The sequence below is a fragment of the Mustela lutreola genome, chromosome 7 (assembly GCF_030435805.1).
Source record: "Mustela lutreola isolate mMusLut2 chromosome 7, mMusLut2.pri, whole genome shotgun sequence".
Lineage (NCBI taxonomy): Eukaryota > Metazoa > Chordata > Mammalia > Carnivora > Mustelidae > Mustela > Mustela lutreola.
In genome coordinates, this window is record NC_081296.1 from 25,780,722 (window position 1) to 25,805,844 (window position 25,123).

Genomic DNA, 25,123 nt, shown 5'->3' on the forward strand with positions numbered 1-25,123 from the left:
GACAGCCTTCCAACAGCAGAATCCCAGGATCACACTGAGGACATGGCCCGGAAAGCCCTCTCTGCTCTTTAGGGGAAAATCAAGCTCCTCCCTTGCCCCCGCCAAAAGAGCTGTTCTAACTCCGGATCCATGTCTGGTTTCCGTCATTATGACCTCTTGTCACAAAGAGTGAGCAGTACCACAGGAATTACTGAGATGAAAGTTGATGGCTGAATTTACAACATTAATTTTTTGAGATCGTAAGAGCTAGTCCTGTTGGGAATGAAAGAGCTGGTCCTATGGGGCAGAGGGTGGATGTTCCTGAAAACCCAATGGAAGAAGCACATGTCTTAGAAAACAAGCTGGTTTTTGCAAAGTGGGGGTGGCACCGTGAATTCTGGGTGAAGACTGGACAGGTGAAAAAGGTCATGACACCCCAAGGTGTCGGCCACGGGTACTGTTAAAGCAGTCAGGTGTGGTGCCTGGGTGGCTCTGTTGTTTGAAAGCCTGCCTTTGGCTCAGGTCATGATCCTGGGGTCCTGGGATCAAGCCCCATGTCGGGTAACCTGCTCAGCAGGGAGTCTGCTTCTCCCTCTGCCCGCCCCCTGCTCATGCTCTCCCTCTCTCTCCATTAAATAAATAAACAAGTTATTAAAAAAATAAAGCGGTCAGATGGTCAACACCAATCAAAGCCAGAGGCTTCACTGTTTTCATTTTTCCGAACATACACATGAAAGCAAGTATTTGAAAGACAGTGGCAGTCAGGGTCAGTTCCTGTGGCTCTGTTTCATCCCACACCCACAGAATCAGTGACTTTTGACTCAACCGTGCTCGCCCCAGTCCCAAACACTAGTTAACGATGAACCACCCCCAGGGGGAACTGACCCATTCTGTCTGAGTGGCTAGACCTGTTGGTGATGCCCAGCCAGCCCCAGAGAGCAGCGCCAACACCTATCACCATGAAACCCAACCCACAGGGCTGGTGACTTTGGTATCCTTGCCAAGGACCCTCCTTTCCAAACACGTGGGAGAAAAATGATACTCATGCTCAAGAACTGGCCAACTTAAAGAAAACTTGCAACAAAATTCTGCAGTCTCCATGGAGTCTGACAGAAGCCTCGCTGTTGACTTGGATAGCATTACACTCACCCAGGGTTCGAGTCCACCCCAGGCTCTGCAGACCCACATGCTTGGAAAGCCCCATGACTCTCCGCTTTGTAGCCCAACTGGACGACAGTCTCTTGCTCTTTTGTGAGCATTTGTCATGACTCTGACCTTTCCTCCAGTTTCTAACCTGAGGCTCTCGAAAGAACCCACGGGAGGTCCCTCGCGTTCACCCAGTCCTGCTGCTCAAGGCTGCTTCACTCTCTCGGCTTTGCACGTCTCCCAGGTGGACCTGTCCGCATGGCCAAGAGCTCCACAGAAAGGTTACTGACATTTAGCCAAAAAAGGTCAACCTTCTGGAAGAAAGGCACCAAGTACTGTGGAAATGTGGTGTGTCTGTGCATGTAATTACCTATAGGGAGAGATTAATTGGAAGCTAGTTCAAAGAAACTAAAATCAAAATGGCAAGGTATTTAACCCATCAGAGCCCATCTTTCGTCCATGAGAACCATCTCTAAGATGCTCCCTACCCCATTCCAAATTATTTATGAAAGTCTGTCATTTTGCAAAGTGGAGGCTACAACCTTATTATTCTGGCAGCACAGAAAATGCCCCCAGACAGCACTCCTCATACATGAGTGTGCACACAGGTCACTGGGGGTCTTGCTATACGACAGACTCAGACTCGATAGGTCTGGGGGAGGGTGCCTGAGATTCTGCATTTCTATTGCACTTCCAGGTGATGCCTGCATGGCTGCTTCTAGAACCCACTCTGAGGAACAAGAGTCCACAATGCCAAAGGTCCCCATCTTCCACCTTACACTGCACAGTTACTCCTAGACCAATCCATTTTCTAAGGTGTCAAGGCATCAAGCCCCTCTCTTCCTCCTTCGAAGTTTCCTGAGGAGGATGTAAGACCGAGGTGGAGAAAGCACCCAGATCTGAGGAGTGAAGACAGGTTTTAGCTGTCTCTGAGGATTGTATTTTCACTTCCGAGCTCTTGGAAGCCAAGGGACAGAAGCTATAGGGCAACAGTTCACCCTAGCTGTGAACTGGTGTTTCTGTTCAGGGAAAGTCACAACCTCAACCCAATCCAAACCTATTTCAGTACCTCCCCTGGGAAGTGAAGGGTTCAGCTGTGAACTCCAAAGCACTGTGCCCGAGGACTTGCAAATGGCCAGAGTCTGGACAAGGACAGTGTTCCTAGCCTCAGAGGTGTGTTGCCTTTCCCCTTTGGGATGACCAGCCATGTGAGTGGTAAGGCTTCCTGAGGACCGACATCAGGCACATCTCTACATGAAATGGTGGTCTCCAAAGTCTCCTACCATCAAACCCCATCATGTACCAGAGATGAAGTCAGACATGACAGAAAAGACTGTAGCTGATTAACGGGGCATTGAGGAAGAAAAACAGAAGGGGGGGCGGGGGATATGGTCTGGTTTAAGATCATCAACTTTCAGGAGGATTTTCAGTGACAACTTCAGACAGCTATGATTTAAGGCTCCCTATACGATATATTTTACTTCAGAATGACTGGGGGTGGAAATGGAATGGCTGCAGTATTTCAAGAAACTGTGACAAGAATGACGGGGAGGCACATGGTGCCCTCTGAAACTTCTTCACTCCCCTGACAGCCCAATAACGCCGATGCTCTTCAGAATCTGGAATGCAAAGAGCCCTTCTCTGCAGCTCCGGACTTTCCAAAGTCCTGCATGGGTTCAGTTGACACAAAGCTAAGTGAAGTTGAAATACCCAGCAATCATTTGAAAACAATCATGGACTTCTCTCGGAAATGGGGGACCTTGTCCTGAGACCTCAGATCTTTCAAAATCACCTCACAGAATGACACATGTTTCTGATTAACACCGTTCCGAGCAGTATCTTCCCCACAGAAAATGCGATCTTTAATGGACAGCTTAAATTAAAGCTTAACTTTTAGGATGCCCTCCTTGTCATCGAGAGTGAGATCCATGTGATCTAGTGGGTGGTAGGAGCCAAGCACAGGGAAGATAAGATAGTTTTACTTGGCAGTCCCTTGTAGGCAGCAGCTGACTTGGTCACGCCTAAACCTTCCAGCATCCCTGGGCCAGCACCTGGCACAGCCCAAGGCCTCAGCAGCCTGACAGAAAGCAGGCTTTGCATTTTCTTAGAGTCACAGGGGACAAAGGAAGCTGGGTGGAGTCCCAAGCATGACCATGAGGTCAAATGCAAGGTTGGGGACATGCAAAGAGATAAAAACTCAGACCCCATAAAAAGGTCCTAGAAAATGACCAAACTCAATAATCCAGAAAAGCAATCAAGTCCTATTTTTTAGAAGAAAGAAAAAAGTGGAGAGAGTTAAAAAAAAAAAAAAATTGCTCTTTTTTGGGTAGGACTAGGGGATGGGCATGGGGAGACAAAGAAAGGCTGCTTTTAATAGGATCCTCTGATAATATTTGATTTGTTCATTAATCACATTTTAACTATGGTGTAAGGGTTATAATAAAATGAAGACTTTTTTAAAAAACGTTCTGAAGTATAATTAATAAAAGGAAACTGAATCCCCCCAACCTCCCATTTGCAGCCCTACTTTCCTGCCTCCCATAAGAGAAGTCGGAAGTATGAACGCTGGCCCGGGGCATGCTTGGACTTCCTGCCCAGCCCCCACCAGCATCACCAGGCCATACCTTGTACTCCGGGTTGGGCCTTGTTGGGCCACCCAGGGCCACCCGGACACTGACCGCAGCTCCATCTATCTGTTCCAAGAAGCTGTCCTCGCCCGGAAATCTGCCTCACCAGCTGGCTTGTAAGAACTGGGTCATCTCCAGGTCCCTCTCACCCTCCCCCTGCATGTTTGACTCCCAAGGATCCAGGACTAATGATCACAGAGTGACTGTGGGTGGGCCTCCTGGCCCGGGGAGAAGCAGCCTGCCAGCCTCCTCTGCTTTCCCTCGGCTGGTCGGCAGAGAAGCTGCACTAGAAAGTTTGCTCTGTTGGGTCCCTGCTGAGGCTCTACCCAAGACATCCTGAACATGTTAAACTGTGTGCTGGCAGGGAGGTCAACAAGGCTAAGACTTCCGGTTTGGTGGCAGGGACGGCGGTGGGGGGTGGGGGTGTGAGGCCCAGGACATCCCTCCCACCTACACAAGGAATAGGCCAGGTAGTTAGACCAGGACACCTACTGCCCACCTGCCTACACCTCTCAGCTGGGGTGAGTTGGGGGCTGTCAGGCTTCAACCAGAGTCCTAGGCCTGGTGGGTGACCAGCAGGCACCTGCTGGAATGTCACTCCATGACAAGGTGAAGTCCTTCTGCTCTGGCTGGTAGACAGTCACTCCCCTGAGCCCCGAAATGACTTCTCCCTCACCCTGGTCACGGCACAGCAGGGCCTTCCTGGCCCCATTTTGGGGGACTCTGGCCTGTGTCACTCTAATTTAAAAAAATTTTTTTTTTTAATTTAAACTATTCTCCCCCACCCTGGCCAGATCCCCCGTAGCCCTAGATGACTCCCACCTTTTTAATGCCGTACTCGAAGGCCTGCTTAGCCAGCCGGCCAGGCCCGTCCACCGTCTTCCCATCGTCGTCCGGCCCCCAGCTGGCGCTGTAAATGTCGATGTAGTTGGGTCTGATCCCCAGTGACTTGGCCTCAACGACATCGGTCACGTCGCCGTCCAGCATGCGGATGCCTGAAAGCACACAACGAGGGCCCGTACATCCCTGCTCTGCACTTTTCAGGGCCGCACAGACCGTGACCTCAGGGCACAGGGGACCCCGCAACTGCTGGGGCCCGGCCAGAGAGTCCTCCCCCCATGCCCCACCCAGCTCTGGAATCTTCCAGCTGCATTCTGGAAAACCTCTCTCCCCATCCTGTGCTGGTCCGTGTGAAGGAATTCAAATGCCATCTGGCCCATGCTGCAGTTTCCCCAGCACGGGACAGCAGCGCAGGAAACAGAACTGTTTGGAAAAGATAGGATTTAAACCGTTTCTTTGGTAGCACGCTGTCACTCTGGTACTTAAAAGAGGAACATAATAGAAGGACGATGGTGATTATTTCTATAATAGAACTCTGGAGTCATTTTCAACTTTCCCTGCTGTCAACAGTTCATTTCTCTTTCTTTTTCTTTCTTTCTTTCTTTTTTTTTTTTAAATTACTCCCATCTCTGATTTGTAACTAGGAGCTTTTCACCTGGAAGACGGAGAGGCACACCCTAGGGCTTCTTATATTGCAGTGTGTGTTCAGGCTTTGTGTTTCCCAGAGGGGCCTTTAGGTGGTGGGGGTACCCCTTCCTCAAGAGCACCCCAGAGAGAGAGGGAGGGAGCCACGAGCCTCTCCCAGTGCCTGCGTCCTCGGCTGGGGGTAGTGTCCCCACCCACCCCGTGTCCAGCCTTTGTCTCCATTCCTGATCACAGTCTATATCTAGCAGGTGTCGTGTTCCGAGGCCCCACCCAGAGAGCGGTCCCAGTGATGCTGGTGCATGATGGGGAAACAGCGGTAATGACAGGCAACCAGCACCTCCTGCCTGGACAGTAGCAGATACATAAAATCGGACCTCTCGGAGGGAGACTTAGAAAACTGGGGCTACCCGACCCCGGATCAGCACGCTGGGTGACTCTGCTCGGTCCCCACACCCACCTGGCCTCAGAGGCCTCCAGAAGCCCCTCTCCCACCAGGCCCTGCCCCATGTGTGTGTGGTGGTCGTGCCAATGAATTTGAAAAATCTCGAGCTATTTAAGACATAACAGAAAAGAGGACTTTTTCTGATTATAAGCATCACATATTGCTCTCTGCAGAAAGTTTGGAAAATAGAGAAATCACTAGTGATAATATTTTGCTTATTTTCTTCCAGTACTTTTCTTTGGCCCCAACATGCACTTTCTCTCCAAGTTCTTTTTTTTTTTTTTTTTTTTTTTTTTTTTACCACAGAACTTCATACACAACATTTCCCTGCACCATTTAAGACTCTTCTAAGACGCGATTGTAAATGGTTGCAGCTTCCCCTCCCGCACACCCTGGCCCGGGCAGCGCTTCCTCTGAGGTTCGCCTCACGAAGCAGAGGCCCCTTGCTCCCCAGCCTGGACTGGATCTGTTCATGCCACGTCCTAGCACCTGCATCCACATACTGGCGGGCACACCAAAAATAGAATCTCTGAATACAACTGATTTTAAAAGAACCGTGACTTTTCCCCAGAATGAAGAGAGACGGTACAGGGCTCAGGCAGGAAGAACCATGGGACGGAGACTCTTTGAGGGGATTGTCCTCCCCAGGGGCTCAGGGACAGATGTTTTATGTCAATTAAATCATCCTGTCCCACCCCTTTATACTGTTAACTGTGGAGACGCTCTGCTGTCACTCTTGATGGATGGTTGAGAGGCAGAGATCCCCCAGACATAAATTCCAAATGATACCCAATCTCTCAGCCAGTAACACACGGATTTTAGACCAACAACTGAAAGTAGTTTATGATTTGTCAGGGCGAGAGACTTCCTACCGACAGAGCACGTGAAGATGACTGAAATGTAGTAAATTCTTCTACCCTATCGATTCATGCTGCCCAGATTTGAGAGTTCAGGTTGCCCTGAGGTGTTCTCCTTAACATCTGCCCGGTTGTGAGCGGAGAGAGAAAAGGTCAGGCGGGGTCCCTGGGAGGCTAACTAGGACAGTTGAGAGGGAAGGTGCGCCATCTTGGCCCTCCACGTGGGTGGGGCACTACAAGCCAACTGGAAACGCCTGCCCTGAAAGTTTGGAAATCATACTCAAAATCCGTGTCAGAGAAATTTATAGCAAAACAACAGTAGCAACTGAGGACTGGAGTTCAATGATAGTGCTGAAAGCCATTCAGGAGCGTCCACCCAACAGACACGGTGGTGAGAGAGGGGGTGGTGCCTGGAATCGTTGGAAGAGCCATCATTTGTTGGCTAGAAGGTCTTAAAAATGAGAAGTAGAAAGAAACTTTAACTCCAACCCTGTCTGTTCTATTTTCCGGCTTCCAATCTATTTCCTTTCCTCTCTTTACTACCTGTGATGGGCTGAATGTTTGTCTCAATTCCCAGATTCACATGTTTAAGCCTCAACCCCCAGTGCAATGAAGGCAGGACTTTTAGGAGGTCACTAGGTTTAGATAAGTCCTGAGGGTGCCCCCCCCCCACCCCACGGTGATGGGGCGGGGTGGTACCCTCAGGACTTCTCTTTCTGTTATTAGAAAGAGTCATCAGAGAGCTCACTTCTTCTGTCTCTTTCCACCGGGTGAGGACACAGAGAGGGTAGTCATCTTCCAGTACTTTTCTTTGGCTCCAGCATACACTTTCTCTCTGAGCTCTTTTTCTTACCACAGAACTTCATGCAGAACATTTCCCTGCACCATTTAAGACTCTTCTAAGACGCGATTGTAAATGGTTGCAGCCTCCCCTCCCGCGCACCCTGGCCAGGCAGCACTTCCCCTCACAGTCTACCTCATGTCAACCAGGCCTCCATTTCCTGATGAACGTTATAGTACCTACAGAGGTGCCGGAAAAACTAAAAAAGTTGATTCGGGTCAAGTGACTGACAGTAAGCCCCCAATGTGCATGTTAGTGGCTAGTGTGAACCCACTGAGCCTCAGTTTCCCCATATGTAAAAATGGGAGTAAAGACACTGAATTCCGGGATTGTTAACAAAAATGAATTACTTTTTACCTTTATTTTCTTTTTCTTTTTTTCTTTTTTTAAGATTTTATTTATTTATTTGACAAAGAGAGAGAGATCACAAGTAGGCAGAGAGGCAGGCAGAGAGAGAGATGGGGAAGCAGGCTCCCCACTGAGCAGAGAGCCTGTTGGGGGGCTCGATCCCAGGACCCTGAGACCATGACCTGAGCCAAAGGCAGAAGCTTAACCCACTGAGCCACCCAGGCTCTCCTTTACCTTTATTTTAAAAACATACTTTTTGATAGGTATGAAGGATCATATGTAACCACGTGTTAGTGATAAAGCCTAAAAAAATGAATGACTGACACCCATGAACCCTCCATCCATTCACTGCAAATATAAACATGACCCACTGGGGGTTCTACCCACACAGAGAAAATGGCTCAGGATTTGGGATGATTCGTCTCACTGCCTTTAAAAAAACTGGTGTGTTAATACAACTGTATGCTTGCTTAAACTATACATCGCTAAGTTTGGTTTGTACTGGAAATGGATCCTCTGTTGGCTATACACATTAGAAATATCTTCTCCCGGTTGATGCCTTGTCTTTTCATTTTGCTGATGGTGCCTTTTGGTAGACAGAGATCCTTAATTTCAACCGAGTAAGAACAACTTCCCTTTGAAGACCAAGGGAGTTATAATGGGGGCCAAATTTGTCTGAGTTCGCTGAGTTCGCTGACATATCTTACGGGGGTCCTTTTTCCCTTTCAAAGGTGGGGTTGTCCCATCAGTTCAGCGCATCTCCTCTTTTCGGATTTCTGGGTGGACAAGAGGAATCAGGGTGATGTGAAATGTTCTCCCTCTCCAGTCACTGGTCTGTGAGCCCAGGGCTTCCGTCTGTGTCAGAGACACGAGGCCCAGGTGCTTGCTCAGCCATCAGCCCAAAGATAGGGGCCATAACCAGTAAGGGACATTGGTCATGGGGTGTGGCAAAGCTGAGGGCTCGGTCAAGATTAAGAGAGCTTGTAGCAGGGGCTAAGGGAATAGGGGTCACAGAGTCCTGGGGTGGGAATACTCAGCTCTAACCTTGGACCAGGATCTCAAACTCTCTGAGCCCTTGTCTTCCACGACATTTACCTGGCTGAGGAGTTACGAGGATTCAATCTGTTGAGGTGTTGTTGGAGAAATGGTGGTCTTGTTCTACGTATCCTTATATCCCACAGTGGGCTTGCTGGGGCAGGAGAAGGCCCAATCAGCCACACAAGCAACCAAAGTCAGTTCTGATGTTCTAGGGCCGAAATGTAACCTGTTACTCTAGACTTCTCCGTGCAAATTATAGGTGTGGGAAGGCCTACTTTAAAAAAAAAAAAAATTCAGTATAATTAGCACGTATAGTACTCTATTTGCTTCTGGTGTACAATACAGGCATTTAGCAATTCTATGCTGCTCAATGATCGTGCGTACTTTTGAACAAGAACGAGATGCCGGGAGACATCAAAAATATGTAAACACAGACAACTAGGATAATTTCTCAACACCTCTCATGATGCTTTTCATCTCAGAAGAAGAGTAACTCTTGTGTGAGGAAGAAAGCATCACATATTTAGATTTTAGTGAAGCATCTATTTTCCCCCAACACTGACAAGTTGCCAACAAAGAAAAGGTAAATATTTTCAGTGGAAACCTGCTATTCCAATATTAGCCTTAAATGTGAATGGTTCTCTGGAAACGCCAAATTGAAGAAAACAGTCATTATTTCTCTGATGAAAAAAGAAAGGCCCATTTAACCACAAATGGTCAGGTACCAAACGAAAAAAATGGGGCCAGTCATTTGTTTGGCAAATGAGCTCTGGGTGGTTGGTGGGTTCACAGTGGCAGGACAGATGCCTGCCTGACTGTCCACTCTGAGGACCCACCTGTCTGTGGGAGGAGCACAGAGGAGAAGGACAATGGTGCTCTTCAGGATCCAACTAGTTTGTGTCTGGGTGAACAGCTCAGAGTGCTCTGGGGGCTCAAACCCCCAGGAGACAGCTCTGGTGAGCACAGAAGCTGCATCTAGCAGCGAACCTCACAGGCTTGCCTCCCTTTAAACAACACAGGCGTTCCTATAAAACTCCCTGAACCCAATCAATATTTCACATGCTCTGGAGAACTTGCTGAAATGAACAATTTTACAAGTTCTCTTGGTCAAGTGTCAACAACCAGCAGCCCTTTTATCAGAGTGATCCGTCCTGCCTACCCCTTCTCCTCCCTCCCCATTAATTTAGAGTGCAACTTTCCAAACTACAGGCCTGTGGACGTGCCCTGGAGACACCGCATTGACCCTGAACTTTCTGAGGAAGCTCCACGTTAAAAGACATGGCAAGGTCAGTGTGACTGGATTTGGAGATAAGGTCTTTAAAGAGGTATTTGCGGGAAAACAAGGCCATCTGTGTGGGCCGAAATCCAAGATGACTGGTATCCTTATAAGAAGGGGAAATTCAGACACAGACAACACACAGACGGAGTGATGATCATGTGAGGACACAGCGAGAAGCAGCTATCTGCAAGCCAAGGAGGCAGGCAAGGAAACCCAACCTGCCAACACTTTGATCTTGGACTTCTAGCCTCCAGAATTGAGAGGAAGTAAATTTCTGTTGGTGAGCTAAAAAAAAAAAAAAAAAAAAAAAAAAGTGGGGGAGAAGCAAGGAGAAGAACACACACGTGCGCACACACACACACACACACTCACATTCACACACACACACACACACCCCTTCAATACAAGAAGTCAGTTATCAGTCCTGGTTGTTGACCTCTGGAGGAAGGCAGGCAAGCAGGACATTTTGTTTATTGAAAAGCAATGTATTTTGCCTTCAGCAAATGAATGGCAGCAAGTAACATTAGATTGTAGCTTCCTGAGTGTGACAAACAGGCCTCCCCAGCACATTTTGCTCATCGATCCTGAGTTTATTTTAGTAAATCCACAGAGAATTGGTTTTGTTTTGTTTTGTTTTTGTTTTTGTTTAAGCTGGTTTCGTGTGTTTGTTTTTTGGTTTTGTTTTGTTTTGTTTCGTTTAATTTTTTTCCACTAAGACTATAGTACATTCTGTTCTACCAGCAGCCATTCTGGGCCAAGTGAGGTTTCAACAGTTGTTTAGAAATGTTATAAATCTTGGGACACCTGGGTGGCTCAGTTGGTTAAGCCACTGCCTTCGGCTCGGCTCAGGTCATGATCCTAGGGTCCTGGGATCGAGTCCCGCATCGGGCTCCTTGCTCAGTGGGGAGCCTGCTTCTCTCTCTGCCTCTGCCTGCTTGTGTTCTCCCACACTCACTCTCTCTCTGACAAATAAATAAATAAATAAAATCTTAAAAAAAAAAAAAAAAAGAAGTGTTACAAATCTGAAAGGTTTCTGTCAACCCCACTCATTGCCTAAGACTGTGATGGGACTCTCCAATCTCTAAATGTGGCCACATATGACAGCCTTGTTCTAGGAACCCCTAGGAGCTATGGTCTGCTAAGTTGTTAAGGCACATCTACGTTTGCAATTGTGACATGAAATCCTTAGGGACCATTGGTCGATGACCAAGCCAAGTCTCTCTTGGTCTCTTGCTCTGTTCTTGATTTTCAGATGGAGCCAGGCCATCTCCTTCCAGAGTGGAAATGCAGCTGTATAGCACTAGTATACCAGCAAACTCCTGGGCAGGTCCTAGTAAGGACCCAGGGTCAGTGAGATGAGGCCCATGGCAGCAAGGGTATGGCATTCACCATGTCTTTTATTTTCTGTGATTTTGATGCTCTGTCCTCTCAAGGCCTTGTTGATTCTGGAGGGACTGCTCACCTTCCCACCCCAGGGCTGGCCAGTTCCTCAAAACAGTAAAGAACACTCCCAGGAGGCATGTCTTCCATGTACAAACCAATCAGTCTGGAGCCCACACCTCCAACCTCCTTCTTTATGGATCTCTTGGCACTCTGGACCACCTCCACCTGCCCTAATCACCCCATAACCAGGAACCAGACAACTAAGGACGGCCACTCAGTCCCAGAGCCCACTGGAGTTATTCAAACGAGCCAATCCTAACTCTGCTTATTCTGCCATGCCCCCTCCTTCTGGCAGAAACCACTGGAAAGGCTTCAGCCCACAACTTGCCTTGCTCCGTCTGCCTCCTGACCAACCCTTGTGCTCACCCTCCTGGGCTTAGAGTGCTCTCTCCTCTTTCGAACTGTGAGTCACAGGCTCTGCTCCATGGCTACTCTCTCCTGACCTGCTGACCTCACCAGGCCTAAATACTAATGAAAGCTATAGCTTAAAACAGGTCCCTCTCCCATCATCAGCTTCTGGTGATTTTTCGAAGAATGGTAAAAACTAGAAGAGCTTCAGTCACTCTCTTGAGATTTGAGATCTAGACGGGCTCTCTTGGTCTCCAGCCCAGGCAACAGGGTCCAGAGAATAACAGTGGATCACCGGGGGGGGGGGGGGGGGGGGGGATGCAAAGAGATTCAGGGACAGCTGGCTGCCTAGGACACTGGACACGACACCATGCGTCTGAGCCAGATGGGGCACCCATATATCCCCTCTGCATGTGGGGACAGGAAGGGACCCTGCCAGGATGTGCATCTGCAATAGAGTATGGGAGGACATGCCCCACACTGGCCTCTGAAGATGGTAAAAATAAGATATTCACACTGCCACAAACAAAGGCCATCTGCAGCTTGCCTGTCACTTAGACTTGAATGCGCCCTTTCCCTGTCTGTCTCTCTTTCTCGCAGACCCCGGGAAGGAGCTACTCCTCATTCAGCCTTTGTGAGGGCAATCTCAGGGAGTCAGAGGGTGCACCCCAGGACATTCAAGAACCAGCTTTATCTGCCCTCTGGGGTGGCTGCAGGAGGGTGGCTTGGGAGGGCGTGGCCGCCTAGGAGACACAGGTTTTGTCCATTTCCTCCTTCCTGTGGCTCCTGAGCCTAGGGATGCTTAGACCCAGCAGGTAGGGGTCTTTGATGACAATATGGGGGTGAGGAGTTGGGGGGGGATCCCCAGCTCCCTGAGAGCACAGCTCCTAATCACTAGCTGCCCACATTCACTAAACCCCCCATACCTCCCCAGCGCCTTGTAAATCCTCCTGCAGTTGAACATGTACTTGGAGCCTTTGAAGATTAATCTGTAGCTTAAACTGTCCTCTTAAAAGGCTCACAAGACTAAACAGCTTAATGGAAACCCTAATGAGACTGAGAATTCTGTGACTCTGAATTAACATAATTAACTAATTTATGAGCCTGGATTAATTTAGCCGTTATGTACTTAACATTTTCATGTTTGCGAAAGGAAAAACATGATTCAGTTCCCCAATCAAAATATGGAACAAAAACACCCACGGAAATTTGGCTGTTGCTTTTTCACTTTTCCTTCCCAGAACCAGAGTAAACACAGGCTAAAAAGATGCAGGGACTTGTGGAGGCCTGAGCAGGGGAGCGGTTCTGTTTCTGAGTATCTGCTGGGTGGGGAGTCCTCCTAGCCTCCAGGCCCACGGGAAGCAGAAGGGGTGAAGAGGGACAGAGCCAGGGTTACCCAGAACAAGACAGAGGGAAACAAGGCATAGGGCTGATATACTTTTTTTTTTTTTTAAGTGATGAGCCCTGGGTGTCGTAGCAACTGATGAATCATTGAACAAACACTACCTCAGAAATTAATGATGTATTCTATGTTGGCTAATTGAATTTAAATTTAAAAAAAAAAAAAAAAGAAAGAAAATAGAGAGTATAGAAAGGTGTACCGTAAAGCTCTGTCAGGTTGTTTTCCTCTTTGTTCACTGGTTTGGGTTTTGGTTTTTTTTTTTTTTTTTTTTTGTAATGCAAGTGCCTGATTAAGCTTTTGCTTAAGGCATCCATTTCAAAGAGGCATCCACTTCAAAGACTATCTATCTCGAATAAACAAATTGACAGCCACAGTAGATAAAGGGCCAGCCCACCCCTACACACACACACACACACACACACACACACACACACACACTAATGCTTTGTTTTAGAGATCTTGGTTGATTTTGGTAAGGGACCATTTGGGCCACTTGCCTTTTCTCTCCCCAGCCCTTTAAATTCCCACTCTTGTTATTTTCAATTACCAATGGAGTGGGTCCATGAAACCCTAGGTCCCCACCCTCAACCCCAAATAAAACAAAGCCCCAGTGCTCATACACACTACCTGGGCACGGTATCCTCTCTCTCTGTACCTATGACCTTGCTCTGTGACACCCCCTCCCAAGCTGTGTCATTTCCAGGTGGTCAGTGATAAACCTCTGTTTTTCAGTTTCCTGATGCCTGTTGCTAAACATTGTCTTGCAATCCTAAGAAGAACCCCAGGGGTCAGTCCAGTTTTAACACTGGCTTGGAAAGGGGAGAAGTCTGCGCAAAGCTCACCTGGGGCACACAGCAAAAGACAGCTTCACTAGCAGTGGGCTGGGCTGGGCATACAACAAAAGGCTAAGTGAGAAAAGGCTGGGAATGATGACCACTATCCTTTGTCTGTGTCCTCCTGTGTTATTGCCATTATCAGATGAAGGTTGAAAAGCCTTGGCTAAGAAAGAGAAACAAGGCCAGAATTATGTTTGGAAGGAATATGAATTTGGTCAAGGAAAAGAATACACACGTACACCATGGAAACTTCCTTTTTGCTTCTGTTTCTTCTCACAGGGCCTGGTGGCATCTGACTTCATCTGATCCCAGCTAGGTCCCGGCATTAGAGAGACACCACCACAAAGGGAAAAGCCAGGCTTCAAGTCAGCAGGCCCGAGTTCACATCTGGGCTCTGCCTCCTTGTAGGGGTGTGAGCCTAGACGTGGCAGGTGACTTCTGATTATCGCTTTCCCAGGGTAGGAAATGGCTGTAGTAATTCCAACTCAGGATCGTTCTGCGCAACCGGCGAGAGCTATTACTGTCATCACAAGAAAAACACTAAGGAGACTGGGCCATGACGGGAAAACTGAGAGCTCCATCTCCCTCTCCTCAGGGTCCAAAGCCTCAGAAATAACGTGATAAAGGGAAGAAAAAAAAAAATCAGGAACAGTCCTGGAAAACAAGATCCTCGGAAGATGAGATCTTTCGAGGAATGGTGGACAGACAGCAAACAGATAGGATCAGCCAGCAGGAAAAATTCCAGAAGCGCCTGACATCCCTAGGCCTGGTGTTGTCAGGGTGGGAGGAGCAAGCATGGGTGGGAGGAGCTAAGGAAGGAGGAGGTTAGCTGGCTCCTCCTCCAGGCTGAGAGGAGGAAGCAGCTGCAGGCTTTATGCAAACACTTAACATAGTCTAGAGGGCCCTGTTGCTAGAGAGGGAGGCCAGTGCCTCCCTTGGGCAGAGGGAATCCATGTACCACCGTGCCAGAAGTGACATTATCCAGCAGCAGGTCCCTCTACCTCCCACATCACAGACAGACTGCTGCCATCAGGCCTGACAACCGCCACAACCAAACAAGGATCTGTGAGCACAAAACACGAGTGGACCGCCAATCAGCAATTAGGAGGAAAACCAAAGTCAAGAAAGAGAACCACCAAATTAAAAAGCTAAACACAATGACAACAGCAAGACAAACCCAAGGGGATACCATTAATGCAGCAAATGTGAAGAAAACTTCAAAGGAAGTATTGCTAATATCCCTCACATTTGTAAGAAAATATTGCATCTTTAAAAAAAAAAGGCAACTGGAAGCACTTCTCCCCATTCTTTCTGCTAAGAAAAGCCAAAAGCCTGGACACTGTGCAAGAAATAAACATAAGATTCCGAAAGGTAGAAGAAGGCAGACTATCTCAGGATCTTGTGAGCTAGAGAACTACATGCTGGTGAGTTCCCTGAGATTCTTTTTTGTCTCCCATATCCCAGATTTGGAAACAGAGATGCTGGCAACCTAGAAGTACCAATGGGAGCAGACCAAAAAGTCCCCCAAAGCCTGTTTCCTCTAGCCAAAGCATGAACAAAGGGAGACCCAGCAAGACAGAAACTTTTTGCACAATCACCACTCTAGCCAAAGGGCACAGACAACCCTGTGGCATGACCCCCACTCACACAGCAAAGACCAAGTGGGGAGCCTCAACTTTCACCCCTGCCAGGCTATAATGAACTCTAACACCCCTTCTAGGTGAACAAAAGCACGGCTTTTCCCCTGCCAACCTAAAAAGAGGCTTACCCCATGGTGTCAGTGAAGGTCCTGTGGGGAAGCTTGGTCTTCCACACTACCTGGCAGTGAGAAGGCATCGCTCTCCCTCCCAGGGGGTCGTATCAGGAGGCCCTGTGATAAGTCAGGGTTTTCATCACCAGCCAGAGTAAGATGACCCCCCAACTAGAGGCCACATGAGGAGCTGGACCTCCCACCCTGCTCAGCACTGATAAGAAGCCCTCCTACTCTCAGATGCCAATAGTGAGTGACTGAGCAGACCTGAGTGTCTGTCTATACCTGGCAACAATGAAGCAGTGAAGCTTCCCCCCACCCCCCACCCCAAGCAGTGTTTGAGACAGCCATCTGAAACAGAAGGTTTAAATAAGATCCAGTGTGTTATAGTATAATAGAAATATGTACAGGTTTCAACTTAGAGTCACACATCATAAAAAGAATTAGCAAGACCTCAAATGGAATGATACAAGACACTAAACAGATGCCAATACGGAGGTAAAAAGGGGCATCAGATTTTTTGGTAAAGATTTCAAAGCAGTGATGGTACAAATGTTTCTCTGAGCAATTGCAAATAGGCTTGCAACAAATGAGAAAATATAAAACCTCAACAAAGAAAGTCTCAGCCAAGAAATAAACATATCCATATGAAGCAAGTAGAAATTTTAGATCTGAAAATACAATAATCAAAATAAACTAAGTGAATGAATTTCACAACAGAATGCACTGGACAGAAGAAAGAAAAGAGTGAACTGGAAGACAGAATAATTGAAATTGCCCAGTCTGATGACAGAGAGAAAACAGACTAAAAAATAAAAGAAAATATTAACAGTGGCAAAACTCAATAAAAATGAATGGAGTCTGAGAGACTTCTGGAACTATAACAAAAGATCTAAGGTTCATGTCCCTGGAGTCCCAGAAGGAGAGGAGAAAGACAGCATCGCTGAAAAAGTACTAGAAGATCTAATGGCTAAATTCTATCCAAATCTGGCAAGACACAACTACAATAGGCCTTCCTTCTTTCGAGTTTTCTAAATTCTGTTAAATGATTTGAGCAAAAATTACAATACCATCTGATGTGGTTCTGAATGTATGTAGAGATATATTGAAGACAATTACAAACAGGACAGGGTAATAGGATATAAGAGAGGTAAGGCTTCCATACCTCACTCAAGCGGGTAAAATGCTGTGATGTGTATATATAATGTAATACCAAGAGAAATCACTAAAAAAAGTTATGTAAGAAGATACACTTTAAAAGGCCATAGACAGGGGCGCCTGGATGGTTCAGTTGGTTGAGCATTCAACTCTTGATTTTGGCTCAGGTTATGATCTCAGGGTTGTGAGACTGAGCCCCATCTTGGGCTCCTTGGGATTCTCTCTCTCTCCCTCTCTCCCTCTACCCCTCCCTACCCTTATTGCTCTCTCTCTCAAAAAAAGAAAAGGCTATAGATAAACAAAATAGATTCTAAAAAGTATTAAAATAACCTATAGGAAGGCAAAAAAAAAAAAAAAAGAAACTAAAAACAGAGAGAACAAACAAAAACAAAAGCTAAAATAGTAAACTTCAATCCCAACACATTAATAATTACATTCAGTGTAAATGATCTAAATATGGCAATTATTAGAAGGCAGAGATCGGCAGCGTGGATTAAAAAACATGGCCCAAATATATGCCGTCTACAAGAAAGTCGTTTCAAATATAATGATACAGGCAGGATGAGAGTAAAGGGTAAAAAAAAAATCACTAATACAAAAACTTAATCAAATGAAAACAGATGTAGCTATATTAATATGAGACAGACTACAGAGCAAAGGAAATTATCATAGATAGAAAGAGGTATTTTATAATGATTAAAGGGCCAATTCACCAAAAACATATAGCAACCTTTTTTTTTTTTTTTAAAGATTGCATTTATTCATCTGACAGAGAGAGAGCACAAGTAGGCAGGGAAGCAGGCAGAAGGAGAGGGAGAAGGAGGCTCCCCACCAAGCAGAGAGCCCTATCCAGGCTCAACCCAAGGACCCCAGGATTATGACTTGAGCCCAAGGCAGACATTTAACCAGCTAAGCCACCTATACCCCTCCAAGAGTTAGTAATCTAAATGTGTAAGACCCAAACAACAGAGCTGCAAAATATATGAACAAAAACTGGTAGAACTTAAAGGAGAAATATACAAATTCACAATTATAGTTGAATACTTCAATACTCCTCTCTCAGCAATTAATAGAACAACTAGACAGATAACCAGTATATGGAAGTATATGGAAGAACTCACAACTCAACAAATGTTCTCATCAATATTTTTATTTTTATTATTTTATATTATTATATTTAATAATCAATATGATTATATATTATACTATACATACTAAATAATGAATTATATTAATATATTTATATTATTTTTATTTTTATAATTTATATTTTTTTTTTTATTTATTATTTTATTTGGGAGGAGAGAGTCAGCATGAGTGGGGTGGGGGAGTGGCAGAGGGAGGAGAGGGAGAAGCAGGCTCCTGGTTGAGCAAGAAGCCTGATGCCAGGCTCGATCCCAGGACCCTGGGATCATGACCTGAGCTAAAGACAGATACTCAACAGACTGAGGTACCCAGGTGCTCTGTCATCAACATTTTTAGAACACTCCACCCAACAACAGGAGAATAAATACTCTTTTCTACTGCCAACAGAACTTATACCAAAATAGATTAGATCCTGTGTCATAAAACAAACCTCAACAAATTTAATAGAACTGAACTGACATTGAATGTGTTCTCCAGCCATAATGCAATCAAACTAGTAATCCATAACAGAAAGATAACAGAAAAATCTCCAAACACTTAGAAAGAAAACAAAATACTTCTAAATAATCTATTGGTCCAAGAAGGAGTCTCAAGGAAAAAAAAATACACAATACTTAACAAAACTGAAAAGACAACATATGGGAGACACAGCTAAACTACTGTGAGAGGGAAATTTATAGCACTATTGTTTATGCGAGAAAAGAGGAAAAGTCTCAAATCAATAACCTAAGCATCCACTTCAAGATCCTGGAAAAAGAAAAGCTAAGCAATCCCAAAACAAGGGGAAGGAAGGAAATAATATAGATAAGAGCAGAAGACAATGACATTGAAAATGAAAAACACTGGCAAAAATAATGTAAGAAAGAACTGGTTTATGAAAGATCAACAAAACTGATAAACTTCTAGTAAGCATGACAAAGGAAAGAAAGAGAAGACACCAATTACCAATATCAGGAATGAAACAGAGACTATGACCACGGACTCTACAAACATCAGAAGTATATATAAGGTAATATTACAAACAACTCCACACGCATGAATTTGACAAGTTAGACAAAATGGACCACTTCCTCAAAAAATACCAACTGCTACAACTCACCCACTATGAAATGGATAATTTGAAGAGACCTAATACTTTTCAAGAAATTGAATTCGTAATTTAAAAAAATTTTCCCCCAAAGATCTCAAGGTCTATATGATTTCACTGGAGGATTCGACTAAAAGTTTAAAGAATTAACATCAATTCTACCCAATCACTTTCAGAACATAACAAGATGAGGGATTACTTTCCATTTTACTTACTGAAGCTAGTATTACCCTGATATAAAAACTAAAAGACAATATAGGAGGGGCACCCCAGGTAACTCAGTCATTAGGCATCTGTCTGTGGCTCAGGTCATGATCCTGGGGTCCTGGGCTAGAGCTCCGCATCAGGCTCCCTGTGCAGTGGGAAGCTTGCTTCTCCCTCTCCCCCTGCTTGTGTTCCCTCTCTTGCTGTGTCAATCTCCGTCAAATAAATAAATGAAACCTTTAAAAATTAAAATAAAATGAAATAAAATAAAATAAAAGCCAGTATAGGAAAAAAGAAAGAAAGAAAATAACAGACCAAAACCCCTCATGAATATAATATATACACAAAAATCCTCAACAAAATAATGGCAGAGATTTTGATAATATATAAAAAGAAAACACCATCACAGAGTGGGGTTTATTCCACAGATTCTAGGCTGGATCAATATTCAAAAATCAACCAACCTAACCTTCCATATTAACAAGCTAAAGAAGAAAACTCACATAATCATATCACTCACTGAGGAAAAAAGCAGTGACAAAATTCAATATCCATTCATTTTTTAAAAATCCTCCAAAAACTATAAATAGAAGGGAACACTGTCAACTTCCTAAAGAGCATCTACAAAACTCTGTAGGTTAATATTATATAATATTATACATAATGGTGGGAGTCTTAATGCTTTCCCTTGAAGATCAGCAACAAGATAAGGATGTCTACTCTTGGCTGTAAGTTCCAGCAGTAAGTCAAGAAAAGATCAAACGCATGTAGATCAGAAAGAAGAAATAAAACTACCCCTATCTGCAGATGACATTATCTAGTATAAATTGCAAGGAATCTCTCATAGAACAAATTAGCAAGTTCAGAAAAATTGCAGGATACAAGATCAACATACAAAAAACAATTACATTTCTATATATTAATGATGAACACATGAACCTCAAACTTGAAAATTCAATGCTCATTATCCTTGGTTAAAATACAATGAATCTCTTAGGTGTACATCTAAACAAACATGTATAGGCCTTGTATAGTGCAAGTTACACAATGCTGGTAAAGAAACTAAAGATTTAAATGAATGGAGAGATACAGTGGAGGAGCTAAAAGAATCCACAAAGTAAAGATCTCAATTATCCCAACTGATACAGAGGTTTAACACAATCTCTACCAAAAGCCCAGCAAGACTTTTCTGTAGTTATTGACAAGATAAAGATAAAACTTGTATGGAGAGGCAAAAGAACTAGATAGGACAGCTAAAATTATTTTGAAAAAAGAAAAAGTGGGAGTAATCAGTTTACCCTGTTTCACAACTGATATATTGCTACAGTAATCAAGACTATGCTACAGCGGCAGAGGGACAGAGAACCCAGAAATAAACTCCCACAAATATGCCTGTCTGATTTTTGACAAAAGTGCCAAAGAAGCGGAATGGAAGAAAGATGTGCATTTTAACAAATGGTGCTGGAAAAACTGGACATCCATAGGCAAACAAACCAAAAAAACCTTGACCTAAGTCTCACACCTTACACAGAAGCAACCCAAGATCTCACAAGATGGAATTTAAAATACAAAATTTAAACCCATAAAAAAACTTTTAGAAAAAAAACAAAAGATCTTCAGAATTGAAGACAAGGCAAAAGAGTTCTTAGACTGATACCAAAAACCTTGATCCATAAAAGGAAAAATTTATTAAAGGATTTCATCAAAATTAAAACTTCTACTCTGCAAAAGACCCTGTTAAAGACAATGAAGACACAAGCTACAGAATGGAAGAAAATATTCACAAACAACATAATCACCAAAGGACTAGTAGGTAGGATATATTAAAAACCCTCAACACTGAACAGTTAAAAAAATCAAACATTACAATTAGAAAATGAACAAAAGATATGAAGAGACATTTCACTAAAGAGAATATATAGATGGCAAATAAATACAAGAAAAGATTTCCAACATTACTAGCCTTGGGGAAATGCAAATTAATATCACTACATACTCATTAGAATGGCTATAATTAAAAAGTGATGTTACCAATTACTGGCAAGCATGCAAAGAAAGTGGATCATTCATTTATTGCTGGTGGAAATGTAAAACAGCACAGTTTCTTTTGAAAGCAATCTGCTAGTTTCTTTTTTTTTTTTTTAAAGATTTTATTTATTCATTTGAGAAAGAGAAAGAGAGAGAGCACAGCAGGTAGAAGGGCAGAGGGAGAAAGAGAAGCTGCCTCCCTGTTGAGCAGGGAGCCAGAGGCGGGGCTTGATCCCAGGACCCTGGGATCATGACCTGAGCAGAAGGCAGAGGCTTTAACCCACTGAGCCACCCAGGTGCCCCAAAGCGAAATGTTTAACTGTTAATTATAATATGGAGTCAGGCAAGAAAAAGAAAAAACAAACTCACAGTGAGAACTGAAGGTTTCTGGAAGATAGAAATGAGTTATTTGAAAAGGAACAAAAATTAATATCAGCATTGGACCCCTCATCAGAGGGACCATGTTTTTAAAATTCTGAGTGAAAATGATTTTGAACCTAAAATCTCAACACAGCCAAATTTGTTGGGAGAAAATAAGGCCCTCAGGAACTAGGAAAAGTTACTGCCTATACATCCATCCACCTGAAGAGGAAACTCAAAAATATCTTTTAGAAGAATGAATGATTTAATTAAAAAAAGACAACCTTGTAAATAAAGAAAGACATAGAATCAAAGAAACAATGGTGACCAAAGAAAATGGTCCATCTTTTTGGTTCATCCAACATAACTATTATTGCTTAATGTAAAACTGTTCATAACAATATGGAGTGAAAATCCTGGATGGCCCTAATTTTGGGAGGTTATGAAGGAGAAGAGAAGGCGGCAGAAGGAAGGGGAACTCTGATAAGGTTCTTTTTTTGCTCAGGAGAAGGGGATAGTTACTGAGTAATAATGCTGAACGGTGTTGGAAAATATAAATTCAGGTATGTGTGCCTCAGGGGATTAGAAAGACAGAACTGGAATGTAAAGATCTCAAGCCATTAGAATGAAAGAAAAAAAGGAGACAGAAGAAACTACATCTGTCTAGCAAAGGGCAGGGAAGTCAAAGAAACAAAGAAAAAAAACAGTAAAAAAAAATAGGGAAACTAAGTCAATTAAGAGAAAGCAAAATAGGGTCACAGAGATTAACCTAAATAAATCTGAAATCAGAACAGGTGTTAACAACTCAAATTCCCTCTCTGAAGCAATTCTTGAACGGTTCAAGAAAAATAAGTAAATAAAGCCAGAGACAGGCTGCTTACAAAATTAAGGCTCGAAATACAGGATTAAAAAAATATATGAGGAAAATGATGATAAAAAGAACAACAAAAGGCAAAAAGAGAATGAAAGAGAGGATTTTTGATTAAAGAAAGATTCCTTACACCAACAAGAGATGATAACTTCTGCGCCCCTTGAAACATGGCTAGGAAATTTATACACCAAAGCTTGAGGGAAATCAACAAAGCCATAATCATTATGGAGACCAATATTCCTTCTCAGAAATAGATGAGGCAGAGCGAACCCAAGACTCCCAAACTTTTGAAAGAGCTTGGTCAGGCCCACAGGTAAGGCACACGGATGCCTACAGGCACAGGGAAGGCAGGACAAATGGCTGAAGGAGACACGTAGATCAAACCAGGCAGTAGCAGGGACAGATGAAGGGCTCTTTGAAGGCACAGCCACTGTGCAGCCCCAGCTAGCTGTTGCCATGAAGGACTGAGGCCCCAGCATGGCAGGAGCTCCTGATTTTTCAAGAGAAACTTGTATTTTCATAGGAAATCCCTTGATTTATAACTGTTTGCGTAAAAGTTTTAAAAAAAACCATTTGTGTGGGTCACACAAAACCATCTGTAGCAACCTCTGATCTAATTTATAACAATTTTTGTACTCAATAGCATAGAATAAAAATACTCTTCAAAAACCCATTGGGATATTTACAAAAACTGAACATGAATTAGACCACAAAGACATACTCAACATAAATCCCAAAAGGCAGAAATTATAAAGAACACAGCCTCTGATCCCAATGCAAGGAAGTTAAAAATTAGCAACAAAACGAGTGCCAAAAAATCTACCCAGTTGGAAAAAAAATTTAACTTCCTTATAAATAACTCTTGAGTTAATGAGAGAAATCAAAGCTCAAATAAAAACTATTCAGAAATGAGTAACAATAAGAACACTATATAATTAAGCCAGAGATAGGTAACAGGAGGAAAGCATATAGAACATTTATTTACTTATTAGAGCCCGTCAAAGCCTGAATATAAAGAACTAAGCCTTCCTTTCAGGGAGCTAGGAAAAAACAACAATAATAAAAATTAAAATGCCAAAAGAATTAATAAAGGAAAGTAGAATTCATGAATTAGAAAACAACAGAATTCAAATAATAATAATAAAAAAGGATCAAAATCTTGTTCTCAGAAAAAAATCCTATTTCATAAAATAGCAAATTTTTCATTTGCTATTTCATAAAATAGCAAATAAATATTAGGAATAATTATAAGTATAAATGTGAAGGATATATCTTTTTAATTATAAGAATACAAAACTAAATTAATAGGCTATATATTTGAAAATCTGGAGAAATGAATATTTTGTAGGAAAATTTAACTACCAAAATTTCCTCAAGGAGAAATAGAAAACCTGAATAGACTTAGCCCATTAAAGAGTCATCCTGTCTGGTCAAATTGATTTATCAGCCCTACCCACATTAAGAAAGCAGGCAATGGCCACAGTATACGAACCATTTCAGAGCCTGGTAAAAGATGGAAAACTTTATAATTCATTCTACAAAACCAGCATAATTCTGATACCCAAACTGGAGATGGACATCACAAAATGCAGCAACTGTAGTTCAAACTAGCTGACAAAGATTCAAAAACCATACATAACATATTAACAATTGAACACAGCAAACAGTTTTAAAAGAACAATACTCATAATCAAATAGAATTTATTCTAAGGATGGAAGAATGAAATTTCCACTGTTAGGAAATCTATAATTTACTACATTAAACAGATTAAATAGTAAACTTGAAAAACAATATAATTGTCTCAATAGATGCTTTTTAAAAAGCCTTTAATAAAATACAATAGATCCATTCATCCCCCATCAAACCTCTTAGAAATCTAGGAATATAAAAATTTCCTTAATTTAGTAAAAAGTAATTACAGAAAACCTACGGAAGACATCTACAAATGGTAGATTTGTGACATCTACAAATACTAGGAACATACAGCAGGAAATAAAACAACAAAACCTATAAATCACCACTATTTAATACTCATCAGGAGTCCCTATACATTGAAATAAGACAGGAAAAAGAAATGAGAATTATCAGTGAGATAAAAACCACCATTACATTTACAGAGAGCTTTTATATGCATCAGTCCAGAAAATTAAGGTGGACAGATACAAAAACCCAACACACAAAAATCGAGTTTCCCTCTATATCCATTTCAATAATAACCAATCGGAAATACAATTTTAAAAACTGACCTAGATATAAACCTAACAAGAAATGCATAAGATTGATATGAAGACAGTGAGAGCTCTTTCAAATGGTGTCAAAGAAGACCTGAATAAAGAGAAACATACCATGTTCCTGCGTGGGAAGACTCAATATTGTAAAGATGTCAATTCTCCCCCAATTAATCTATAATTTCCATGCAATCCCCATCAAAATCCCAACAGGATTTT

General features: G+C 43.3%; 1 protein-coding gene across 3 annotated transcripts in view; it reads right to left on the bottom strand.

Moving 5' to 3' along the window:
• PCSK6 (proprotein convertase subtilisin/kexin type 6) overlaps window positions 1-25,123 on the bottom strand; it is a 180,821-nt gene that overhangs the window by 80,859 nt on the left and 74,839 nt on the right. For all 3 annotated transcript variants that reach the window (XM_059180175.1, XM_059180173.1, XM_059180174.1), the window contains one exon: window positions 4,575-4,747. In XM_059180175.1, coding sequence (XP_059036158.1) covers window positions 4,575-4,747 — 173 coding nt within the window. The remainder of the gene's footprint in view (window positions 1-4,574; window positions 4,748-25,123) is intronic.